Here is a 25,280-nt window from a genome sequence, read left to right on the forward strand (position 1 = left end):
TTAGTTTCAGGTGTACAGCAAAGTGATTCAGTTACACACATACATGTATCCATTCTTTTTCAGATTCTTTTCCCATATAGGTTGTTACAGAATTTTGAGTAGAGTTCCCTGTACTATATATACAGTAGGTTCTTGTTGATTATCTATTTTATATATAGTAGTGTGTATCTGTTAATCCCAAACCGTTTAAAAGCCAACTTTTTGAATAAACAGCTTAATCTCACTTACTGTTTCCCACCCATCCACTTCCCCTCCTCCTCTCCTTCACTAGGGCTTACAATGCACTATGATGTTCTCTTAAATGTCACCAAGGAACTTCTGATTGTCAAATCCTGGCTGTTTCTGTAATTATTAATGGCACACATTTCTGTTTAGCTCAGCACTCTTCTCTAGTCTCCCCCCTACAAGGTATCTGGTACCTTCTTTATATCATTTGGTCATCCAGGTCTTTATTTCTCAAAGTGCTCAAAACTTGAAAAAGTAAGTGCCTTCCCTACCCAATGAAACATCACTTTCCCTCAATTATCTTGAGGAAGAGGGAAAGTGAACTCATTCATGTCAAGCTCTGGATGATTACAGACAGTTTTCCCTCTACCTCCCCCCTCCCCTACTCCTTCCCCTTACACCACAGCACCCCTCGCAGAACATGTACATTTAAAAAAATGTGTCTGCTAATCTAAAGGATTTTAATTGCTCTATTTAAACTATAAACTTCTTGAGAGCAGAAGCCCCATCACCTGGCATAACTTGGCCTCATACTGACTGATTTCCATCTTGGGTCTGCTCTCCCCTTCACTGCACAGAGTGACGTCTGGTCTTGCTCTTCCAGACTACACCTGGCAAAGCCATTTCATCTCTAATTCTGGTCTGGGTACACCCTAACATGCCAGGGTTTTGCTTTTCTAAAAAAAAATTTATTGAAGCATAGTTGATTTATAATATTGTGTTAATTTCTGCTGTAGAGCAAAGTGATTCAGTTATACATATGTGTACATTTTTTTCATATTCTTTTCCATTATGGTTTATTACAGGATATTGAATATAGGTCTCTGTGCGGACTTTGCTTTTTAAATTGAGTCATAATTCCCAGATTCTTTTACTAAACAAATGTACCCTTTGGATTTTAAGTCACTAAGAATATTCCAAACACATGGGTTAGATTTATCTTCTTTTGTTGTTAATAGAGCATGACCACCTACTCCCAATTTCAAAAAATTCAAGTGAATTTAGTTTCTTAGTATGATCTAAACCTAAAATGCTCATTCACGCTTCTTTGCCTCATTTAAATGGTTTAAAATGCCTTCCATTCTCATCTATGCCTATCAGACCCCCAGATTTTTAAGGTCCAGCATGACTTTGCTGGTCTAGGAAGGATTCTCTGATCACTTCAGCCACAACTGATCTCTTTGCTTTTATAAATTCCTCAACAGTTATCAACTACAAGATTATAACTCTTATATATATATATGACATATCTATTGCTTTGCTAAATATTTCAGGTACAAGTATTCATGTCAATTATTCATATTCATATCTTGTCTTCCCAATTAGATTTTTCCTAGTTTAATAACTCTCATATTTCAGTCCTTTATCATAATCTCCCACAGAATATTTAGGACTAGGTCTCACAAGAACCTTCAACATAAGTTTCAATAACCCAGTTACCCACCTGTATGTCATCTGTGCCACCCAGGATAAACACATCTTTGGAGTCACGGTGAGGGAGGACGACAAATTCAGTTGTTTTCCAAGAATCCTCCACCTTAGAAATAGTTCAAGTCTTAGGATAGCTCAATTAATTTGTGTGTAGGTACTTGATAAATGCATGTGGAATGAAATAAGTGAAAACTCCATAATTATCCTAATCTCCTCCTGCCTTTAAAATTCTTAAAATCTTCTAGGTTAGATGACAAAGATTTGCTTAATTTTATTGAATAACATTAAAACATATGAATAATTTGTGATACTTTAATGTGTATTCCCTCCCACTTCATGCTTTAATTAAAAGAAAAAAATTCTTTTTACATAGATGGTTGGAAGATGTGTGTTTTTGGGTAAGGAGGTTAAATATCCTAAGTAGAGTAATCTTCTCAATGTGCTTTTGAAGCATTTTGTATAGTTAGTCTTCTCTAGTATGTAAGTTCGAAAGATAATGTATTTTGGCATAAGAGATCTTCCTTGGTATGTGGTTCTTTATATAAAGCATGCAAATTTGTTGCCATCAAGTTCCTGTTGGATTATAAGCTAAGCAGAAAGAAGATATTTATAGAGGTGATAACAATAATAATGATATAAATGTAAGGAAACAGCACAAGGATAACTGATAATGAGAGGGTGAAAGCTGCAATGTTGAAAAACCCATTCAGATAAAACAAAAGTTGATGATCTCATTGAATATGAAAACCTTTACATTCCCTGATCTTCAGAATACACATTTTTCAGGTTTACCTTTTTAAGAACTGTTTCTAAGGCAGCTTCTCCAGAAGCCTGTCCAGAAATGTCTTGGATTTCTCGGCCAAAGTCAAAAACATGCAACTCAGAGAGCTTCTCCAAGGTTAATGGAATGTCAAGGTCTACTAGGGTGGCATCAACTGTTTGTTCAATAGCTGCCCAATGTCTAGGCTTCAGAGTTGGGTTCCTCAGGTTAATGATAACTGGAAGCTGGAAAACAAAACACTCTCAGAGACACCATCCTTTTTATCTTAAAAACAGCCCAAGGCTTCTGGTTTCAATTTGGGCACATAAAGAGCTGGAAAGAACACCAATGACACCCTTACAACAAAGAAAAATCTGCACAAACTGCAAGTTAATGACTTGTATTGAACCCATCAGAAAAGTGAGGCTGCAGGGAAACTAACTAAGTCAAAATTTGAAGAGACACTGGTACCCACAGTTTTCTCCACAGCAAGAAACAGGACCTGAGAATTTGCTTACCAAGGAGAGATGCCTTCGGTTGCCATTTAAACTAGTTAGAAGATGTTGCTGAATTTTAAAAATAAGTTGCTAAGACTGAATGTAGGGTAGCATGAGAGTGTGAAGTCCCTGGGGGCTACAAATATAGAGGTGTTCACAGAGAAGATTGGGAAGAATCCTAAGAAAGCTTATCTTATGGCGCTGGCTGAGGGAGGGAAACAGTTGCCACTACTGTAACTCTAACCAACCAATCTCTCCTACCTTCCCTATGGAACAACAAAAATTATTACCTTAAGGCATTGGTGATAACTCATTGTAGGTATCTGTACATAACTGGAGAAACAGAACAGAAAAAAAAAAAAGCTCCACCCATGGAGGAGGGACAGAAATACATTCTAAGCTTATTACTAAAGCTGGAGGAGGGGCAGGAACAACTGTGAAGCTCAGAATTTTGCGAACAAGGAACACAGTGCTTTGTTAGGATAGAAACTTAATCAGAACACGAGGGAATATCCCTCCTCGCTTCTTCCACCAGGCTAACAAGTACTGAGTAAAAATAACAGTGGAATAGAGAGTGGAAAGCTGCAAGATACAGATTTTCTCTGGGCATAAAATGAAAGAATGACCCAAGGTCAGGGAAAACAGCAATTGAAAAAATGACCTTTGGCAAACCAGACCAAACTAAACACAAGGTATCACTAGAACAATTTGAATACTGTGGTATACTGAGGGCAGCCACAGCAACATCAAACTTCAAATCTAGTCGAATTTCTAACCAGATTTAATATAACATGCCACACAGAAGGTCAAGCAGAAGGAAAGGCATTATCATTTCCAGGCATAAAAATTATTTACTTCAGTATCTACTGTTCTGCATAAGATGTCTGGATTTCAACAAACATTTAAGAAGTATGTGAAAGGGCAAGGCAAACATACATCCAAAAAGATACAAAATTAATCAGAATCACACTCAAATCTGACACATGTGTTGGAATTAACAGATAGAACTTAAACTAATTGTGATTAATATGTTAATGGATCTAATGGAAAAGGTAGACAACATGCAAGATCAGACGGGAAATGTCAATGAAATGATGGAAACTATAATTAAAAATCAAATGGAAATGTTAGAAATGAGGAAGACAGTAAGAGATACAAAGAATGTCTTTGATGAGATGAACACAGCCAAGGAATCCGTGAATTTGAAGGTAAGTGAGTAGAAATTACCCAAACTCATACACAACGAGAAAAAACAGCGAAACGCTCGCCTGCCCCCTCCCCCCAAACCTAGAACAGAATATCCATGAGCTTGGTACAATATCAGATGGTCTGACATACATGTAATAGAAATCCCAGAAGGATAAGAGAGATAGAAAACACAGCAGAAGAGATATCAAAGAAATAATGGCTGCAATTTTTTTCAAAATTAAAGGCAGACACAAAACCAGAGATCCAAGAAACTCTAAGAACATCAAGCAGGATAAATATAAATGGTAAACAATAATAACATACACCCAGGCATATCACATTTCATACTGCAAGAAACCAAGAAAAAGAGAAAAATTTGAAGGCAGCCAGACAAAAAATACATATTATCTACAGAAGAACAAGGATAAGAACTACAGCAGACTTCTTGTCAGAAATCATGCAAGTAAAAAGATAACAAAAGGATACTTTTACATTGTTGAAAGAAAAAACAAAATCTGCCGACTCAGAATTATATACCAGTGAAAATATCATTCAAAATAAAGGATAAAGACTTTCTCAAAACAAAAATTTGGGGAATTCCTTGTTAGCATACCTACTCAGTAAGAAATATTAAAGGAAGTTCTTCAGGCAGAATGAATATGCTATGGGTCAGAAACTTTGATCCATACAAAGAAATGAAGAACATTGGAAATGGAATAGATGTAAAATAAATTTCATTTCCTATTTTTATTCTCCTAAAAGGTAACTATAAAAAACAAAAATAGTAGCAACATGTAGTGTTTATACTACATATAAAAGTAAAATACATGACAACATTAATACAAAGGATGAGAGGGAGGATTGGGAGTATGGTATTATAAACTTTTTACACTATACATGAAGCAGTATAATATTATTTGAAGGTTGATTTGGATTAACTGAAAATCTATATTTTAAATCTAGGACAACCACTAAAAATTGCTTTAATGAAGTATGAATAATAACTCCATAGAGAAGATAAAATGGAATCATAAAATGTATACAATTAAATCAAGAGAGGAAAGAAAAAGAGGAAAAAAGAAACAACAAACAAATAAAAAACCAGCATGATGACAATTTTAATCCAACCATATAAATAATATTCTAAATATTAATGGTCTAAACATGTCATTGAAAAGACTTTTAAAAAGCAGATTGGATAGAAAAGCAGGAACCTATTTTATGCTGTCCAAGAAATACTTTAAAGACATAGAAAAGTTAAAAGTGAAAAAATGGAGAAAGTAATATCATGAAAACTCTAAAAGAAATATATACTAACTATATTAATTTCAGATAATGCAGACTTCGGAAGAAGAAATCTTATAAAAAATAAAGAGGGAAAATATATAAATGATAAGAGGGTCAATTCTCCAAGAAGAAATAGCAATACTAAGTGTGAATACACCTAACAACGGAGCATCAAAATAAATAAAGCTCCACTGTCTTGAGATGTAGTATCCTCTTAAGTTATTTGGAATTTTTCTTTATAGAGGATTTGTCTTTTATCCTTTGTCTATCTATCTACCTATTTATCTATCTATTCATCCACTCAGTTACTTACTTATGTCAATATGAACTCATGGATATTTATTTTATAATTTGGGTTATAACACAATATTGTATTATTTATTGTTTGGTCAAATCATTACAACTTGGGCCATTGAAAATTCTTTCACTTGGTTTCTGTGTCTCTTAAATATAACTCGTCACTTTTTTTCTTCTTTTTTTCACCAACGATAGAGAATCTATTCTATTTTATTTTTTATTTTTTAAATTTTTTTCATGTTTTTATAAAATATCTTTATTGGCGTATAATTGCTTTCCAATGGTGTGTTAGTTTCTGCTTTATAACAAAGGGAATCAGTTATACATATACATATATCCCCATATCTCTTCCCTCTTACATCTCCCTCCCTCCCACTCTCCCTATCCCACCCCTCTAGGTGGTCACAAAGCACTGAGCTGATCTCCCTGTGCTATGAGGCTGCTTCCCACTAGCTGTCTATTTTACATTTGGTAGTGTATATATGTCCATGCCACTCTCTCACTTTGTCCCAGCTTACCCCTCCCCCTCCCCATATCCTCAAGTCCATTCTCTAGTAGGTCTGTGTCTTTATTCCCGTCCTGCCCCTAGGTTCTTCAGAACTTTTTTTTTTTTTTAGATTCCATATATATGTGTTAGCATACGGTATTTGTTTTTCTCTTTCTGACTTACTTCACTCTGTATGACAGACTCTAAGTCCATCCACCTCACTACAAATAACTCAATTTCGTTTCTTTTTATGGCTGAGTAATATTCCATTGCATATATGTGCCACATCTTCTTTATCCATTCATCTGTTGATGGACACTTAGGTTGCTTCCATGTCCTGGCTATTGTAAATAGAGTTGCAATGAACATTGTGGTACATGACTCTTTTTGAATTATGGTTTTCTCAGGGTATATGCCCAGTAGTGGTATTGCTAGGTCATATGGTAGCTCTATTTTTAGTTTTTTAAGGAACCTCCATACTGTTCTCCGTAGTGGCTGTATCAATTTACATTCCCACCAACAGTGCAAGAGGGTTCCCTTTACTCCACACCCTCTCCAGCATTTATTGTTTGTAGATTTTTTGATGATGGCCATTCTGACCGGTGTGAGATGATATCTCATTGTAGTTTTGACTTGCATTTCTCTAATGATTAATGATGTTGAGCATTCTTTCATGTGTCTGTTGGCAATCTGTATATCCTCTTTGGAGAAATGTCTATCTAGGTCTTCTGCCCATTTTTGGATTGGGTTGTTTGTTTTTTTGATAGTGAGCTGCAAGAGTTGCTTGTATGTTTTGGAGATTAATCCTTTGTCAGTTGCTTCATTTGCAAATATTTTCTCCCATTCTGAGGGTTGTCTTTTCATCTTGTTTATGGTTTCCTTTGCTGTGCAAAAGCTTTTAAGTTTCATTAGGTCCCATTTGTTTATTTTTGTTTTCATTTCCATTTCTCTAGGAGGTGGGTCAAAAAGGATCTTGCTGTGATGTATGTCATAGAGTGTTCTGCCTATGTTTTCCTCTAAGAGTTTGATGGTGTCTGGCCTTACATTTAGGTCTTTAATCCATTTTGAGTTTATTTTTGTGTATGGGGTTAGGGAGTGTTCTAATTTCATTCTTTTACATGTAGCTGTCCAGTTTTCCCAGCACCACTTATTTAAGAGGCTGTCTTTTCTCCATTGTATATTCTTGCCTCCTTTATCAAAAATAAGGTGACCATATATGCGTGGGTTTATCTCTGGGCTTTCTATCCTGTTCCATTGATCTATATTTCTGTTTTTGTGCCAGTACCATACTGTCTTGATTACTGTAGCTTTGTAGCATAGTCTAAAGTCAGGGAGCTTGATTCCTCCAGCTCCTTTTTTCTTTCTCAAGATTGCATTGGCTATTTGGGGTCTTTTGTGTTTCCATACAAATTGTGAAATGTTTTGATCTAGTTCTGTGAAAAATGCCAGTGGTAGTTTGATAGGGATTGCATTGAATCTGTAGATTGCTTTGGGTAGTATAGTCATTTTCACAATGTTGATTCTTCCAATCCAAGAACATGGTATATCTCTCCATCTGTTTGTATCATCTTGAATTTCTTTCATCAGTGTCTTATAGTTTTCTGCATACAGGTATTTTGTCTCCTTAGATAGGTTTATTCCTAGATGTTTTATTCTTTTTGTTGCAATGGTAAATGGGAGTGTTCTCTAAATTTCACTTTCAGGTTTTTCACCATTAGTGTATAGGAATGCCAGAGATTTCTGTGCATTAATTTTGTATCCTGCTACTTTACCAAATACATTGATTATCTCTAGCAGTTTTCTGGTAGCATCTTTAAGATTCTCTATGTATAGTATCATGTCATCTGCAAACAGTGACAGCTTTACTTCTTCTTTTCTGATTTGGATTCCTTTTATTTCTTTTTCTTCTCTGATTGCTGTGGCTAAAACTTCCAAAACTATGTTGAATAATAGTGGTGACAGTGGGCAACCTTGTCTTGTTCCTGATCTTAGTGGAAATGGTTTCAGTTTTTCACCATTGAGGACGATATTGGCTGTAGGTTTGTCCGTCATTTTGTTTTTTGAGACTTCCTTACTTTCTGGCACCAGAGGATGCTCCAGGTTCATCTTGTATATTCTCTGACTCATCCCTAGAATCAGCCATTTCTATAAGGAACTCTGATTCATTTTATGGAAAATGGTATTAAAACCCAAGATCTGGACAAAGGATATGTTACTGCTGGAAGCAATGAGGGAGAACATAACTTCACCCCTTAAATGTAGGCTTTGCATAGAGACTTCCTTTCAAAGAATACAGTATGGAAAGTTGGGTAGTAATTTTATAGTGGGGAAAAATGCTACTTCAGTCATGTGATCAAGCTTAATATCATTAGTGAAAAGTCATGTTGATAGCATGTATCTTTAATAAGATGTGATAATAATAATACTTTACCCCTGTGGTCTTCCTTGCAAGAATCTATAACCCCAGTCTAATCATGAGAAAAACACCAGACAACCCCAAATTGACAGACATTCTATAAAATACCTGGCTAGTATTTCTCAGAACTATCAAGATCATAATAAACAAGAAAAGTCTGAGAATCTGTCACAGTCTAAAGGAGCCTAAGAAGACAAGACATCTAAATGTAATGTTTATCCTGGAAAGGATCCTGGGACAGAGAAAGGACATTAGATAAAAATGAGAAAATTCAGATAAAATATGGACTTTAATAATAATATAGTGACATTGTTTCATTAGATGTGGCAAATGTATCATACTAATGTAATATATTAACAGTAGAGGAAACTGGATTCAGGGCATATGGGAAACCTCTATATTTCTGTTGTAAGTTTTCTGAAAGTCTAAAATGATTCTAAAATAAAGAGTTTATTTAAAAATAAATGAGGCAAAAATTGATGTACAATAAGGGGAATTAGACAAATGCACAATTATAGTTGGCCATTTCAACATTCCTCTCTGAGTAACTAACAGAACAAATAGGCAGAAAATCAGTAAGGATACAGATGATCTGAACACTACCATCAGCCAAATTGACTCACTGAGCAATAGCAGAATACACATTCTTCTCAAGTGTATATAGAAGATGTACCAAAATAGACCATATTTTGGGTCATAAAGCCAATCTCAACAAATTAAAAGGACAGAAATCATAAAAGTATATTTTTGGACTATAATAGAATTAAAGTTCAAATCAGTAACAGATATCTTGAAAATCCCCAAATATTTTAATAATAAACAACATTCTTCTAAATAGGCCATATATCAAATAAGAAGTCTCAGGAGTATTAAAATATATTTTGAACTAAATTAAAATAAAAATACAATATATCAAAATTCACAAGATTCAGCTAAAGCAGTGACTAGACAGAAATTTATAGCATTAAATGCTTATATTAGAAAAGAAGAAAAGTTTCAAATCAGCAACTTAAGCTTCCACCATAAGAAATTTTGAAGAAATAAATAATTGAATGTAAAGCAAGAAGAAGAAAGGACATAATAAAGATTAGAGGAGAAATCAGTGAAGTGGAAAACATAAAAACTATAAAGAATATCAATCAACCCCAAAGCTGGCTCTTTGAAAAGGTCAAAGTGATAAATGACTAGCAGGACAAACCAAGAAAGAAAGGGAGAAAATACAAATTGCCAATATCAGCAATGAAAAAGGGGACATCATTATGGATCACACAGACTTTAAAAGGATAATAAGGAAATATTATGATAAACTCTATGTCTAATAAATTCAACAATTTGGATTAAATGGACCATTTCCTTGGAAGATACACTATAAAGTCCCCTCAAGAAGAAATAGATAACCTGAATAATTCAAATTGTATTAATGAAATTCAATTTTTTTGTTAAAATCCCTCCAAAAGAGAAAACTTCAAGCTCAGATAGTTTCACTCTTGAATTCTACCAAACATCTAAGTGAAAAATAATACTAATTCTGTATAATCTCCTGCAGAAAATAGAAGAGGAAGGAATACTCCCCAACTCATTTTATGAGGCAGTATTACCTCATAACCACACAATGATGTTACAAGAAAGGAAAACTAAAGATCAATGTCCCTCATGAATATAGGCACAAAAACATCCTCAAATAATATTAGTAATTTGAATCCAGCAATATAAAAGAGTATAGCACATCATGACCCAAGTGAGGTTCAGTTCAGGAATTCAAGCCTGCTTCAACATTTGACCATTGATAGATGTAATTCACCATGTTAATAGACTAAAGAAGAAAAACCATATGATCATAGGCATAGAAAAATCATTTGATAATTATCAACACCCATCTATGATAAAAAAAAAGAAACCTCTAAGGAAACTATGAAACTTTGTTACCTTAATATAGGGCATCTATAAAAAAATTTGACTAACAAACATCATACTTAAAAAGAGACTGAATATTTCCCCTCTAAGATACGGAACAGGACAAGGATGTTTTCTCTCACCACTCCTATTCAATATCATACAGGAAATCCTGGCCAGTGCAACAAGGCAAGAAAAAGAAATAAAAGGCACACAGATTGTAATGGAAGAAATAAAATTGTCTTTATTCACAGTTGAAATCATTTTCTACGTTGAAAATTCTGAATAATGTACAAAAATCTCCTAAAATTAAAAAGTGAATTTATTAAGATCACAGAATATAAGATCAATATACAAAGGTCAATAGTATTCCTACATACCAGCAATGAACACTTAGAATTTGAAATGAAAAACAATGAAATTTAAGATAACATAAGAGAATACTTAGTTTTAAATCTAACAAAATATGTGCAAAATCTGTACACTGAAAATTACAAAATGTTAATGAAAAGAAATAAAAGAAGACCTAACTAAATAAAGGGATAGGCAGGTAACAGATTAGAAAATTCAATCTTGTTAAGATGTCAATTCTCTGGAAATTGATCTATTGATTTGACACAGTCCACCTAAAATCCCAGCAATTTTTTATACATATGATAAGCTATTCTAACATTTACATGAAAAGGTAAAGGAATTAGAATCGACAAAATTGTGAAAAAGAAGAACAAGTTGGAGAACTTAACACTACCTGATTTCAAGACTTACTAGCTGTAGTTATTATCAAGAGAGCATGGTATTGGTGAAAGAATAGACTTACAGAACAACCAAACAGAATAGAGAGTCCAGAAACAGACTAAAAAATATAGTCAGCTGACTTTTGACAAAGATGCAAAGGTAAACAATGGAGAAAGAATACTCTTTTCAAATAATGGTTCTGGATCAACTGAATATCCATATGTAAAAATGTAAATAACTCAAAATAAATCATATACTTTAATTTAAAAAAAAAGGAACACTAAAAAACTTCCAGAAGAAAATACAGGAGAAACTCTGTGTGACCTTTAGGTTTGGCAAAAGTTTTTAGATTCTATACTAAAAAGATAATCTGTAAAAGAAAAAAATATTACTTGGACTTTTTTCAAATTTAAGCCTTTTGTTCTGTGAAAGTCACTGTTTAGGGACTAAAAAGACAAGCCACTGACTGGGAAAACTATTTTCAAGTTACATATTTGAAAAAGGACTTATATCATGACTATATAACACAACACTGCTAATCAACTATACTCCAATATAAAATAAAAATTAAAAAAACCTTTGCTGTTCTTCTATGAATTGTTAGACCCTAATGTCTTTAGAATGTAAATTCTAAAAACTTCTGCTGTGTAAAATGTATAAAAACTTTTTGGTGTGTCAAATATCATTTGTGTTACAAATTTTCAAGCTGGTAGTCTCTTTTACCATTACTTTGTGAGTACTATTTAATTACTATTTGAGAGTCAACAGAAGAATGAATGAACAAGGATCATCGTTGCCAATGGACACTGTTCTCTATATGTCAAAAATTAAATAAAATATAGATTTTAAAATTCCAAAAAAAAGAGAACTCTGAAAACTCACTAATAACAAAACAAACAACTCAATTAAAAATTGGGCTAATATTCAAACAGACATTTCAGCAAAGAAGGTAGATGGATGGCAAATGGACATGAGAAAAGATGTTCAACATCACTAATCATTAGAAAAATGTAAATCATCACCATTATGAGACAGTACTACACATTTATTAGAACAGTTAAAATTAAAACCAAACCAAACCAAATAAATAAACTCCCTATTGATAACAAGTGCTGGTGAGAATGAGAAACAACTAGAATTCTCATACAATTCAATTGCATGATTTGGCCAGTTGAAGAGAGGGATGCAGTCTATGCGTCTGCAATACAGTAGCTGAATTTTTCTGTTGTTTCTTCTCTCTGCAAAGCTGACTAATTTAAACAGGGAAGAATTCCTGGCTTTGGTCTCATTAGCATCAAGTAGTAACTGATTGACCTGGAGTTTTGGAAATAATTTCTACTAAACTTACCTTTTCTTTCATTTTTTCCACCTTACTTTTTAGCTGGGGCACTACACTGTTGGGTGGCAAGCCTTTTTCCAATTGAGTCACAAATTTGGCATATTTAGAAACTTGACTGTTTAGAAATTCTGGATCCAGGCAGTCAAATTTTGACTATGAAAATTGGGGGGAAAACAAAGAAGTTAAGACATATGATAAAAGGCAAACTTGAAATAGTAAAATTTTTTTACTCTACTCACATTTTTTGATAGCTATGCTGTTAAACCAAGTTGACTCTATATTTTGGAAATGCCTCTACTTATTAAGATTTCTAATAGTATATCAGGCATTGTTTGTTACTTTCATGTCTTTTTCATTACTTTTTCATTACTTTCATGTCTTTTTCTCCCATATCACCAAATGCAGTATTGCAATCCCTGTAATTTATTCCAGAGGGCCAACCATTGTAAAGTTACAAATAGCTAATTTTTACTCTTGTGACCTAGAAATGTCTCACCAAGTAGTCTCCTATTATTTGATCATGTAGCCCTTTAATATAACTGATTTAAACGTACACTCCAATGTATGCATGTATTTATAAATATATTTCTCAGTTACATAAACATGTAAGTGTACACATACATTATGTCAGATGGGCATATGGATTGATGGTAATAGAAAATTTGTAAAAATGAAGAGATATTCCATGCTCATGGATTGGAAGAATTAATATTGTTAAGATGTTTATACCACCTAAAGAAATCTACAGATTCAATACAATCCCTATCAAAATTCCAGCGGTATTTTTCACAGAAATACAACAAAGAATCCTAAAATTTGTATGGAACCACAAAAGACCCAGAATAGCCAAAGCAATCTTGAGAAAGAATAAAAAAGATGGAGTTGTCAACTCCTTGATTTCAGACTATCCAACTATCCAAAGTTATAGTCATCAAAACAGCATAGTACTGGTACAAAAACAGACACATATTAATGGAACAGAATAGAAAGCCCAAAAATAAACCCACACATATATGGTCAATTAATTTACAAGAAAGGAGTCAAGAATATACAATGGGGGAAGGACAGTCTTCTCAATAAATGGTGTTGGGAAAATTGGACAGCTAGAGGCAAAGGAATGAAACTGGACCACACACAAAAATAACTCAAAATGAATTAAAGATTTGAATCTAAGACCTGAAACCTAAAAACTCCTAGAAGAAAATATAGGCAATAAGCTTCTTGAGATGGGTCTTGGCAACAATATTTTGGATTTGACACCAAAAGCAAAGGCAACAAAAGTAAAATAAGCAACTACATCTAACTAAAAAGCTTCTGCACAGCAAAGGAAAGCATGAACAAAATGAAAAGGAAACCTATACTTAATGGGAGAAAATATTTGCAAATTATATATCTGATAAGCGGTTAATATCCAGAATATATAAAGAACTTAATAACAGAAAAACAACCTCATTAAAAAGAGGGCAGAGGATCTGAATAGACATTTTTTCCAAAGAAGACGTAACAGATGTCCAACAGGTACATGAAAAAATGCTCAACATCACTAATCATTGGGAAATTAAAATCAAAACCACAATGAAATACCACCTCACTCCTGTTAGAATGGTATCAGAAAGACAAAATAGAACCAGTGTTGGCAAAGATGTGGAGAAAAAGGAACACTTGTGCATTGCTAGCAGAAATGTAAATTGGCACAACAGCCATATGGAAAACAGTATTAACATTCCTCAAAAAATTAAAAATAGAACTACCATATGATTCAGCAATTCCATTTCTGATTATTTATCCTAAGAAAACAAAAACACTGATTCAAAAAGATATACAGACACCCAAGTTCATAGCAGCATTATTTACAATAGCCAAGAAATGGAAACAACCTAAGTGTCCATCAATGGATGAATGGATGAAGAAAATGTAGTATATGTATACAATAGACTATTATTCAGCCATAAAAAGAATGAAACCTTGTCATTTTTGACAACATGGATGGACCATGAGGGCTTTATGTAAAGTGATATAAGTCAGACAAAGAAAGACAAATACCATATGACCTCACTTGTATGTGGAATCCAAAAGCAAACAAAACAACAAAATAACTCATATGTAGAACCTAAAACAAAACAAAACAAAACAACTAAAACAGAACAAATTGGTAGTTTCCAGAGGAGGGGGGTGGGTGCGTGAAATAAGTGAAGGAGGTCAAAAGGTACAAACTTCCAGTTATAAAATAAATAAATCATGGGAATGTAATGTACAGCATGGTGACTATAGTTAATAACACTGTATTGCATATTTGAAAGCTGCTAAGAGAATAGATCTTGAATGTTCTCATAAGAAAAAAATTTTTGTAACTATGTGTGGCAACAAATGTTAACTAAACTTATTGTGGTGATCATTGTGCAATATACAGGAATAGTGGATCATTATATTTTACACCTGAAACTAACATGTCAAATATGCCTCAATTTAAAAAAAAGAAAATTTATAAACATTCATTTTTTTTCTGGATTCAACATTTTCTTTTTGCTCCCTAATGGGTCTTTTTGTATACTTCCTATGGTAAATTTGTCCCACTTTAGAAGCAACTGCTCTAATCTATGGTGGTAATCAGAAAACTCTCTAAGCTTCTTCTTTACTATTCAGGAGCATTTTCTACTTCTGAGATAAGTGATAAATGAGTTATACAAAAGCACTTAAAATTCTCTGATATAATAGTATATATATGTTTGCTTGTTTTCCACTTTCTCCACCAAAAGGTAAATTCTGTGAGGGTTTGGACTTTGTCCTTTTTATTCTCCACTGGTATCTACTGTACCTAGAACATTATCTGGGAAACATTCTTGTGTCACTGTGCCCAGATATATGACTTCTAATTATAGGCACCAGCATAGAGAAGCTGAACAAGCAAGTGTAAAACAATATTTGTGAAGTTGATGATATTTCTAACATGTCCATATCACACTTGAAAGAACAGATGGTCATCTACTCTGCCTCCTAGAGGGTTGACATTTGTTAAGGTTTGAACACAAGGGTAGACCCTAAAAACCAAGCCCTATGATACCTGGCCCCCTAATTTACTATTACTAGAATTTACTATTGAGCTCTCAAGGGAAGATCCTGGATCTCATTACTGGGATTCTATTCTATCACAGGGAACAAAATGGCTTTCTTTAAAAAAAAAAAAAAAAAAAAAGGACAGTAAGAACAGAACCTAGGCTAACAGAAATCTAATGTGTGTAGATCACGAATAAAATCCTACAATCCTTAATAACACTTGGCTGTAGTGTGTCGGGACAACATTGTGTTCAGAAACCACAAAGAAGTTAAATGCCATGCAGTGAGGTCCTTTGATGCTTCCTTCATTTAGCTATCTTATTTGGAGGACCTGAGAAACCTGCCTTACAATAATGTAGTCTTCTCTGTGGTACTTAAAGACTTGTGTGGCAGAAAGACCTTTGTGCATTTCACCAGAAAGCTGATAATAATTCCCATAAAATAACATTGCATGTTTTACTGAAATTAAGAATATACCAGCTTATTTTTTAAAAAAACTATAATTCATACTATTAGTATTCTAAGGTTAAATAATACAAAAATGATTTAAGAATTGAGAGGGTTTTTTTTAAATTTTTTACCTTTAACCATTCTTGTTGGAGTTGATCCCATTCAGATAAAGAATCCCAGAGCAATTGTTTGAGCTTCAATTCAGCACTAACTTCTTCCAAAGCTTCAAACTTGGACACTTCTACCTTTTAAAATATAATAAGCAAAATGTACTAGTTAATTTTCTGATATAGAGATCTTATGTTATCTTCCTTTCAGTAATTTTTGATACAGTGACACCTTAGCAGAATATGGGTGGGACCTAAATGGGAAACGAAAAGGAGAGACAGAAACAATGAAAAAACAAATCACAAAACCCCATGTATATTCAGATTTCTATTTGAGTGACAAAATATAATTCTTTATATTTCCTTAGAACTTAGAAATTTTCCAAAGACACAAATATTACAAGGATGCTAAGGGCATTCTTTCTCAAGTTGGATCATACATGTATATACCTGTCTGGTCTATTGGGTAAACAGATGAGTCTTTAGAGGCAATGATATCCTTTAGGGCTTATATCTTAGATGATAGAAGAGGGAGAGAATGTTTGTGTGGTAGTTGGTGGAGGGAATGGGGAGATTAGAGATGGAGCGAACAGCCTAGTTTCTCACCTATTTCTAACCCAGTGGACTGTATATGAACCCTAGACAGAGAAAGGTTACAAGAAAATCTGAAGAAGCTGTTTTCATGCCTTGGAGGTGGGAAAATCTCCAGGAAGTTGGTTGCATAGAAACTGTGAGCTTTGCAATAAGCTGGGGCTTTAAACATTCCATACAACAGCAGCAAAATACACATTCTTTTCAAGTGCATGCAGAACATTCCCCAGGATAGATCATATGATAGGCCACAAAACAAATCTTAACAAGTTTAAGAAGTCTGAAATCATATTATATTTTCCAGCCACAATGGTATGAAAATAGAAATCAACAACAAGAGGAAAGCTGGAAATTTTACAAATATTTGGAAACTAAACACCACACTCCTGAACAACCAATGGGTTATAGAGGAAATCAAAGGGAAATAAAAATAAATATCTTGAAACAAATGAAAATGGAAACACAGCACACCAAAACCTATGAGATGCTGCAAAAGTAGTTCTGAGAGGGAAGTTTATAGTAATAAATGGATATATTAAGAAAATAGAAAGATCTCAAATAAACAACTTGACTTTACACAACAAAGAGCTAGAAAAGGAGAACAAGCTAAGCCCAGAGTTAGCAGAAGAAAGGAAATAACAAGGATCAGAGTGGGAAAAAAAAATAGAGAACAGAAAAGCAATAGAAAAGATCAATGAAACTAAGAGCTTTTTTTTCTGGAAAGATAAACAAACCTTTAGCTAGACTAAGAAAAAAATAGAGATGATTCAAGGAAATAAAATCAGAAATGAAAGAGGAGACATTAAAATTTACACCTCAGGGGGACCTTCAAGATGGCAGAGGAGTAAGACGTTCAGATCACCTTCCTCCCCACAAATACATCAAAAATACATCTACATGTGGAACAACTCATATAAAACACCTACTGAACATTGGCAGAAGACATCGGACTTCCCAAAAGGCAAGAAACTCCTCACATACCTGCGTAGGGCAAAAGAAAAAAGACAAAACAGAGACAAAAGAATTGGGACGGGACCTGCATCTCTGGGAGGGAGCTGTGAAGGAGGAAAAGTTTCCACACACTAGGAAATCCCTTCACTGGTGGAGATGGGGCGTGGGATGGGAGGAAGCTTTGGAGCCACAGAGGAGAGCACAGCAACAGGGGTGCAGAGGCCAAAGTGGAGAGATTTCTGCACAGAGGATCAGTGCTGACCAGCACTCACCAGCCTGAGAGGTTTGTCTGCTCATGCGCTGGGGTGGGTGGGGGCTGGGAGCTGAGGCTTGGGCTTTCAGGATCAGATCCCAGGGAGAGGATGGGGGTTGGCTGTGTGAACACAGGCTGAAGGGGGCTAGTGTGCCACAGCTAGCCAGGAGGGAGTCTGGGAAAAAGTCTGGAACTACCTAAGATGCAAGAGACCATTGTTTTGGGGTGCACGAGGAGAGGGGATTCAAAGCACTGCCTAAATGAGCTCCAGAGATGGGCAAGAGCTGCGGCTATCAATGCAGACCCCAGAGATGGGCATGAAACGCTAGGGCTGCTGCTGCAGCCACCAAGAAGCCTGTGTGCAAGCACAGGTCACTATCCACACCTCCCCTCCTGGGAGCCTGTGCAACCCACCACTGCCAGGGTCCCGTGATCAAGGGACAACTTCCCCGGGAGAACACATGGCATGCCTCAGGCTGGTGCAACATCAGGCAGGCCTCTGCCACCACAGGCTTGCCCTGCATTCTGTACCCCTCCCTCCTGCAGGCCTGAGTGAGCCAGAGCCCCCTAATCAGCGGCTCCTTTAACCTCCACCTGTCTGGGCAAAGAACAGATGCCAGAGGGCGACCTACATGCAGAGGTGGGGCCAAATCCAAAACTGAACCCCAGGAGCTGTGGGAACAAAGAAGAGAAAGGGAAATTTCTCCATGCAGCCTCAGGAGCAGTGGATTAAATCTCCACAATCAACTTGATGTATGCTGCATTTGTGGAATACCTGAATAAATAACAAATCATCCCATATTTGAGGCAGTGGACTTTGAGAGCAAATGTAGACTTGGGCTTTGCTTTCTGCATCTAATTTATTTCTGGTTTTATGTTTATCTGAGTTTAGTATATAGAGCTTACTATCATTAGATTTGTTTATTGATTTGGTTGCTCTCTTCCTTTGTTTTTCATACATATATATTTTTTCCATTTTCTCTTTTTGTGAGTGTGTATCTGTATGCTTTGGAGATTTAGTCTGTATAGGTTTGCTTTTACCATTTGTCCTAGGGTTCTGTCTGTTTGACTTTTTTTTTTCTTTAGTATAGGTTTTAGTGCTTCTTTTCATAGGTGGATTTGTTTATTGCTTTGGTTGCTCTCTTCTTTCTTTATTTAATTTAAAAAATTTTAATAATTGAAAAAATTTTTTATTTTAATAACATTATTTTATTTTATTTTATTTTTCTTTCTTTCTTTCTTTCTTTTCTCCATTTTCTTCTGAGCTGGGTGGCTGACAGGGTCTTGGTCCTCTGGCTAGGTGTCAGGCATGAGGCTCTGTGGTGGGAGAGCTGAGTCAGAACACTGGACCACCAGAGACCTCCCGGCCCCATGTAATATCAATCAGCAAGAGTGCTCCCAGAGATCTCTGTCTCAACGCTAAGAACCAGCTCCACTCGATGACCAGCAAGCTCCAGTGCTGGACACCCAATGCCAAACAACTAGCAAGACAGGAACACAACACCACCCATTAGCAGAGAGGCTGCCTAAAATCATAGTAAGTTCACAGACACCCCAAAACACACAACAGGACATGATCCTGCTCACCAGAAAGACAAGATCCAGCCTCATCCACCAGAACACATGCACCAGTCCCCTCCACCAGGAAGCCTACACAGCCGACTGAACCAACCTTACCCACTGGGGGCAGACATCAAAAACAATGGGAACTACGAACCAGCAGCCTGTGAAAAGGAGACCCCAAATGCAGTAAGTTAAGCAAAATGAGAAGAGAGAGAAATACACAGCAGTTGAAGGAGCAAGATAAAACCCCACCAGACCAAACAAATGAAGAGGAAATAGGCAGTCTATCCGAAAAAGAATTCAGAGTAAAAATAGTAAAGATGATCCAAAGTCTTGGAAATAGAATGGAGAAAATAAAAGAAAGGTTTAACAAGGACTTAGAAAAACTAAAGAGCAAACAGAGACTGATGAACAACACAATAAATGAAATTAAAAATTCTCTAGAAGGAATCAATAGCAGAATAACTGAGGCAGAAGAATGGATAAGTGACCTGGAAGATAAAATAGTGGAAATAACTACTGTAGAGCAGAATAAAGAAAAAAGAATGAAAAGAATTGAGAACAGTCTCAGAGACCTCTGGGACAACATTAAATGCATCAACATGCGAATTATAAGGGTCCCAGAAGAAGAAGAGAAAAAAAAAGGGACTGAGAAAACATTTGAAGAGATTAGAGTTGAAACTTCCTTAATATGGGAAAGAAAATAGGCAGTCAAGTCCAGGAGGTGCAGAGAGTCCCATAAAGGATAAATCCAAGGAGAAACACGCCAAGGCACATATTAATCAAACTATCAAAAATTAAATACAAAGAAAAATATTAAAAGCAGCAAGGGAAAAGCAACAAATAACATACAAGGGAATCCCCATAAGGTTAACAGCTGATCTTTCAGCAGAAACTCTGCAAGTCAAAAGGGAGTGGCAGGACATATTTAAAATGATGAAAGGGAAAAACCTACAACCAAGATTACTCTACCCAGCAAGGATCTCATTCAGATTCAATGGAGAAATTAAGACCTTTACAGACAAGCAAAAGCTAAGAGAATTCAGCACCACCAAACCAGCTTTACAACAAATGCTAAAGGAACTTCTCTGGTCAAGAAACACAAGAGAAGGAAAAGACCTACAATAACAAACCCAAAACAATTAAGAAAATGGTAATAGGAACATACATATCGATAAATACCTTAAATGTAAACGGATTAAATGCTCCAACCAAAAGATATAGACTGGCTGAATGGATACAAAAACAAGACCTGTATATATGCTGTCTACAAGAGACCCATGTCAGACCTAGGGACACATACCAACTGAAAGTGAGGGGATGGAAGAAGACATTCCATGCAAATGGAAATGAAAATAAAGCTGGAGTAGCAATTCTCATATCAGAGAAAATAGACTTTAAAATAAAGACTATTACAAGAGACAAAGAAGGACACTACATAATGATCAAGGGATCAATCCAAGAAGAAGATATAACAATTGTAAATATTTATGCAGCCAACATAGGAGCAACTCAATACACAAGGCAAACGCTAACAGCCATAAAAGGGGAAATCGACAGTAACACAATGATGGTAGTGGACTTTAACACCCCACTTTCACCAATGGACAGATAATCCAAAATGAAAATAAATAAACACAAGCTTTAAAGGACACATTTAAAAAGATGGACTTGGGGCTTCCCTGGTGGCGCAGTGGTTGAGAATCTGCCTGCTAATGCAGGGGACATGGGTTCGAGCCCTGGTCTGGGAAGATCTCACATGCTGTGGAGCAACTAGGCCCATGAGCCACAACTACTGAGCCTGCGCGTCTGGAGCCTGTGCTCCGCAAAAAGAGAGGCTGTGATAGTGAAAGGCTCACGCACCGCGATGAAGAGTGGCCACCACTTGCCACAACTAGAGGAAGCCCTCGCACAGAAATGAAGACCCAACATAGCCAAAAATAAATAAATAAATAAATAAATTAATTAATTAAAAAAAAGATGGACTTAATTGATATTTATAGGACATTCCATCCAAAAACAAAACAATACACTTTCTTCTCAAGTGCTCATGGAACATTCTCCAGGAGAGATCATACCTTGGGTCACAAATCAAGCCTTGGAAAATTTAAGAAAATTGAAATCATATCAAGGATCTTTTCTGACCACAAAACTATGAGACTAGATATCAATTACAGGAAAAAATCTGTAAAAAATACAAACCCATGGAGGGTAAACAATACACGACTAAATACCCAAGAGATCACTGAAGAAATCAAAGAGGCAATCAAAAAATACCTAGAAACAAATGACAATGAAAACATGATGACCCAAAACCTATGGTATGCAGTGAAAGCAGTTCTAAGAGGGAAGTTTATAGCAATACAATCCTACCTCAAGAAACAAGAAAAACCTCAAATAAACAACCTAACCTTATACCTAAAGGAACTAGAGAAAGAAGAACAAACGAAAGCCAAAGTTAGCAGAAGGAAAGAAATCATAAAGATCAGATCAGAAATAAATGAAAAAGAAATGAAGGAAATGATAGCAAAGATCAATAAATCTAAAAGCTGTTTCTTTGAAAAGATAAACAAAATTGATAAACCATTAGCCAGACTCATCAAGAAAAAAGGGGAGAAGACTCAAATCAATAGAATTAGAAATGACAAAGGAGAAGCAACAACTGACACTGCAGAAATACAAAGGATCATGAGAGATTACTACAAGCAACTCTATGCCAATAAAATGGACAACCTGGAAGAAATGGACAAATTCTTACAAAAGCACAACCTTCTGAGACTGAACCAGGAAGAAATAGAAAATATAAACAGACCAATCACAAGCACTGAAATTGAAACTGATTAAAAATCTTCCAACAAACAAAAGCCCAGGAGCAGATGGCTTCACAGGCAAATTCTATCAAACATTTAGAGAGAGCTAACACCTGTCTTTCTCAAACTCTTCCAAATTATAGCAGAGGGAGGAACACTCCCAAACTCATTCTACAAGGCCACCATCACCCTGATACCAAAAGCAGACAAAATGTCACAAAAAAAGAAAATTACAGGCCAATATCACTGATGAACATAAATGCAAAATTCCTCAACAAAATAACTAGCAAACAGAATCTAACAGCACCTTAAAAGGATCATACACCACGATCAAGGAGGGTTTATCCCAGGAATGAAAGGATTCATCAATATATGCAAATCAAAAATGTGATAAACCATATTAACAAATTGAAGAATAAAAACCATATGATCATCTCAATAGATGCAGAAAAAGATTTCAACAAAATTGAACATCCATTTATGATAAAAACCCTCCAGAAAGTAGGCATAGGTAACTTACCTCAACATAATAAAGGCCAGATATGACAAACCCACAGCCAATATCATTCTCAATGGTGAAAAACTGAAACCATTTCCACTAAGATCAGCAAAAAGACAAGGTTGTCCACTCTCACCACTATTATTCAACATCGTTTTGGAAGTTTTAGCCACAGCAATCAGAGAAGAAAAAGAAATAAAAGGAATCCAAACTGGAAAAGAAGAAGTAAAGCTGTCACTGTTTGCAGATGACATGATACTATACATAGAGAATCCTAAAGATGCTACTAGAAAACTACTAGAGCTAATAAATGAATTTGGTAAAGTAGCAGGATACAAAACTAATGCACAGAAATCTCTTGCATTCCTATACACCAATGATGAAAAATCTGAAAGAGAAATGAAGGAAACATTCCCATTTACCATTGCAACAAAAAGAAGAAAATACCTAGGAATAAACCTACCTAAGGAGACAAAAGACCTGTATGCAGAAAACTATAAGACACTGATGAAAGCAATTCAAGATGATACAAACAGATGGAGAGATATACCATGTTCTTGGATTGGAAGAATCAACATTGTGAAAATGACTGTACTACCCAAAGCAACGAACAGATTCAATGGAATCCCCATCAAAATACTAATGGCACTTTTCACAGAACTAGAACCAAAAATTTCACAATATGTATGGAAACAAAAATGATCCCAAATAGCCAAAGCAATCCTGAGAAAGAAAAACGGAGCTGGAGGAAGCAGCCTCCCAGACTTCATACTATACTACAAAGCTACAGTAATCAAGACAGTATGGTACTGGCACAAAAACAGAAATATAGATCAATGGAACAGAATAGAAAGCCCAGAGATAAACCCACGCACATATAGTCACCTTATCTTTGATAAAGGAGGCAAGGATATACAATGGAGAAAAGACAGCCTCTTCAATAAGTGGTGCTGGGAAAACTGGACAGCTACATGTAAAAGAATGAAATGTGAACACTCCCTAACACCATACACAAAAATAAACTCAAAATAGATGAAAGACTTAAATGTAAGGCCAGACACTATAAAACTCTTAGAGGAAAACATAGGCAGACCACTTTATGACATAAATCACAGCAAGATCCTTTTTGACCCATCTCCTAGAGAAATGGAAATAAAAACAAAAATAAACAAATGGGACCTAAGGAAACTTAAAAGCTTTTGCACAGCATAGGAAACCATAAACAAGACAACAGACAACCCTCAGAATGGGTGAAAATATTTGCAAATGAAGCAACTGACAAAGGATTAATCTCCAAAATATACAAGCAATTCATGAAGCTCAATATCAAAAAACAAACAACCCAATCCAAAAATGGGCAGAAGACCTAAATAGACATTTCTCCAAAGAAGATATACAGATTGCCAACAAACACATGAAAGGATGCTCAACATCAGTAATCATTAGAGAAATGCAAATCAAAACTACAGTGTGGTATCACCTCACACCGGTCAGAATGGCCATCATCAAAAATCTACAAATAAATGCTGGAGAAGGTGTGGAGAAAAGGGAACCCTCTTGCACTGTTGGTGGGAATGTAAATTGATACAGCCACTATGGAGAACAGTATGGAGGTTCCTTAAAATCTAAGAGTAGAACTACTGTACGACCCAGCAATGCGACTACTGGGCATATACCCTGAGAAAACCATAATTCAAAAAGAGTCATGTACCACAATGTTCATTGCAGCTCTATTTACAATAGCCATGACATGGAAGTAACCTAAGTGTCCTTCGACAGATGAATGGATAAAGAAGTTGTGACACATATATACAATGGAATATTACTCAGGCATAAAAAGAAATGAAATTGAGTTATTTGTAGTGAGGTGGATGGACCTAGAGTCTGTCATACAGAGTGAAGTAAGTCAGAAAGAGAAAAACAAATACCATATGCTAACACATATATATGGAATCTAAAAAAAAAAAAAAAAAGGGGGGGTTTTGAAGAACCTAGGGGCAGACAGGAATAAAGACACAGACATAGAGAATGGACTTGTGGACACGGGGAGGGGTAAGAATAAGCTGGGACGAAGTGAGAGAGTGGCATGGACATATATACACTAACAAATGTAAAAGAAATAGCTAGTGGGAAGCAGCCACATAGCACAGGGAGATCAGCTCGGTACTTTTTGTCTACCTAGAGGGGTGGGATAGGGAGCGTGGGAGGGAGAGGCAAGAGGGAGGGGATATGGGGATATATGTATAGCTGATTCACTTTGTTTTACAGCAGAAACTAACATACCACTGTAAAGTAATTATACTCCAATAAAAATGCTAAAAAAAACCCTTACATCTCAGAAATACATATGATCATAAGAGACTCCTCTGAATAAGTATATGCCAATAAATTGTATACCTTTGAAGAAATGCATAAATTGCTAGAAACATATTGCCCACCAAGACTGA

General features: G+C 35.5%; 1 protein-coding gene across 1 annotated transcript in view; it reads right to left on the reverse strand.

Moving 5' to 3' along the window:
* Nucleotides 1-25,280, reverse strand: part of DNAH6 (dynein axonemal heavy chain 6) — a 293,021-nt gene that overhangs the window by 177,594 nt on the left and 90,147 nt on the right. Inside the window, exons 17-20 of the mRNA XM_082425941.1 lie at nucleotides 16,191-16,304; nucleotides 12,565-12,708; nucleotides 2,449-2,661; nucleotides 1,670-1,762 (exon numbers count right to left, since the gene is read on the reverse strand). Of these exons, the coding sequence (XP_082282067.1) occupies nucleotides 1,670-1,762; nucleotides 2,449-2,661; nucleotides 12,565-12,708; nucleotides 16,191-16,304 (564 nt within the window). The remainder of the gene's footprint in view (nucleotides 1-1,669; nucleotides 1,763-2,448; nucleotides 2,662-12,564; nucleotides 12,709-16,190; nucleotides 16,305-25,280) is intronic.

This window comes from Balaenoptera physalus (assembly GCF_965194825.1).
Source record: "Balaenoptera physalus genome assembly, chromosome: 15".
Taxonomy (NCBI): domain Eukaryota; kingdom Metazoa; phylum Chordata; class Mammalia; order Artiodactyla; family Balaenopteridae; genus Balaenoptera; species Balaenoptera physalus.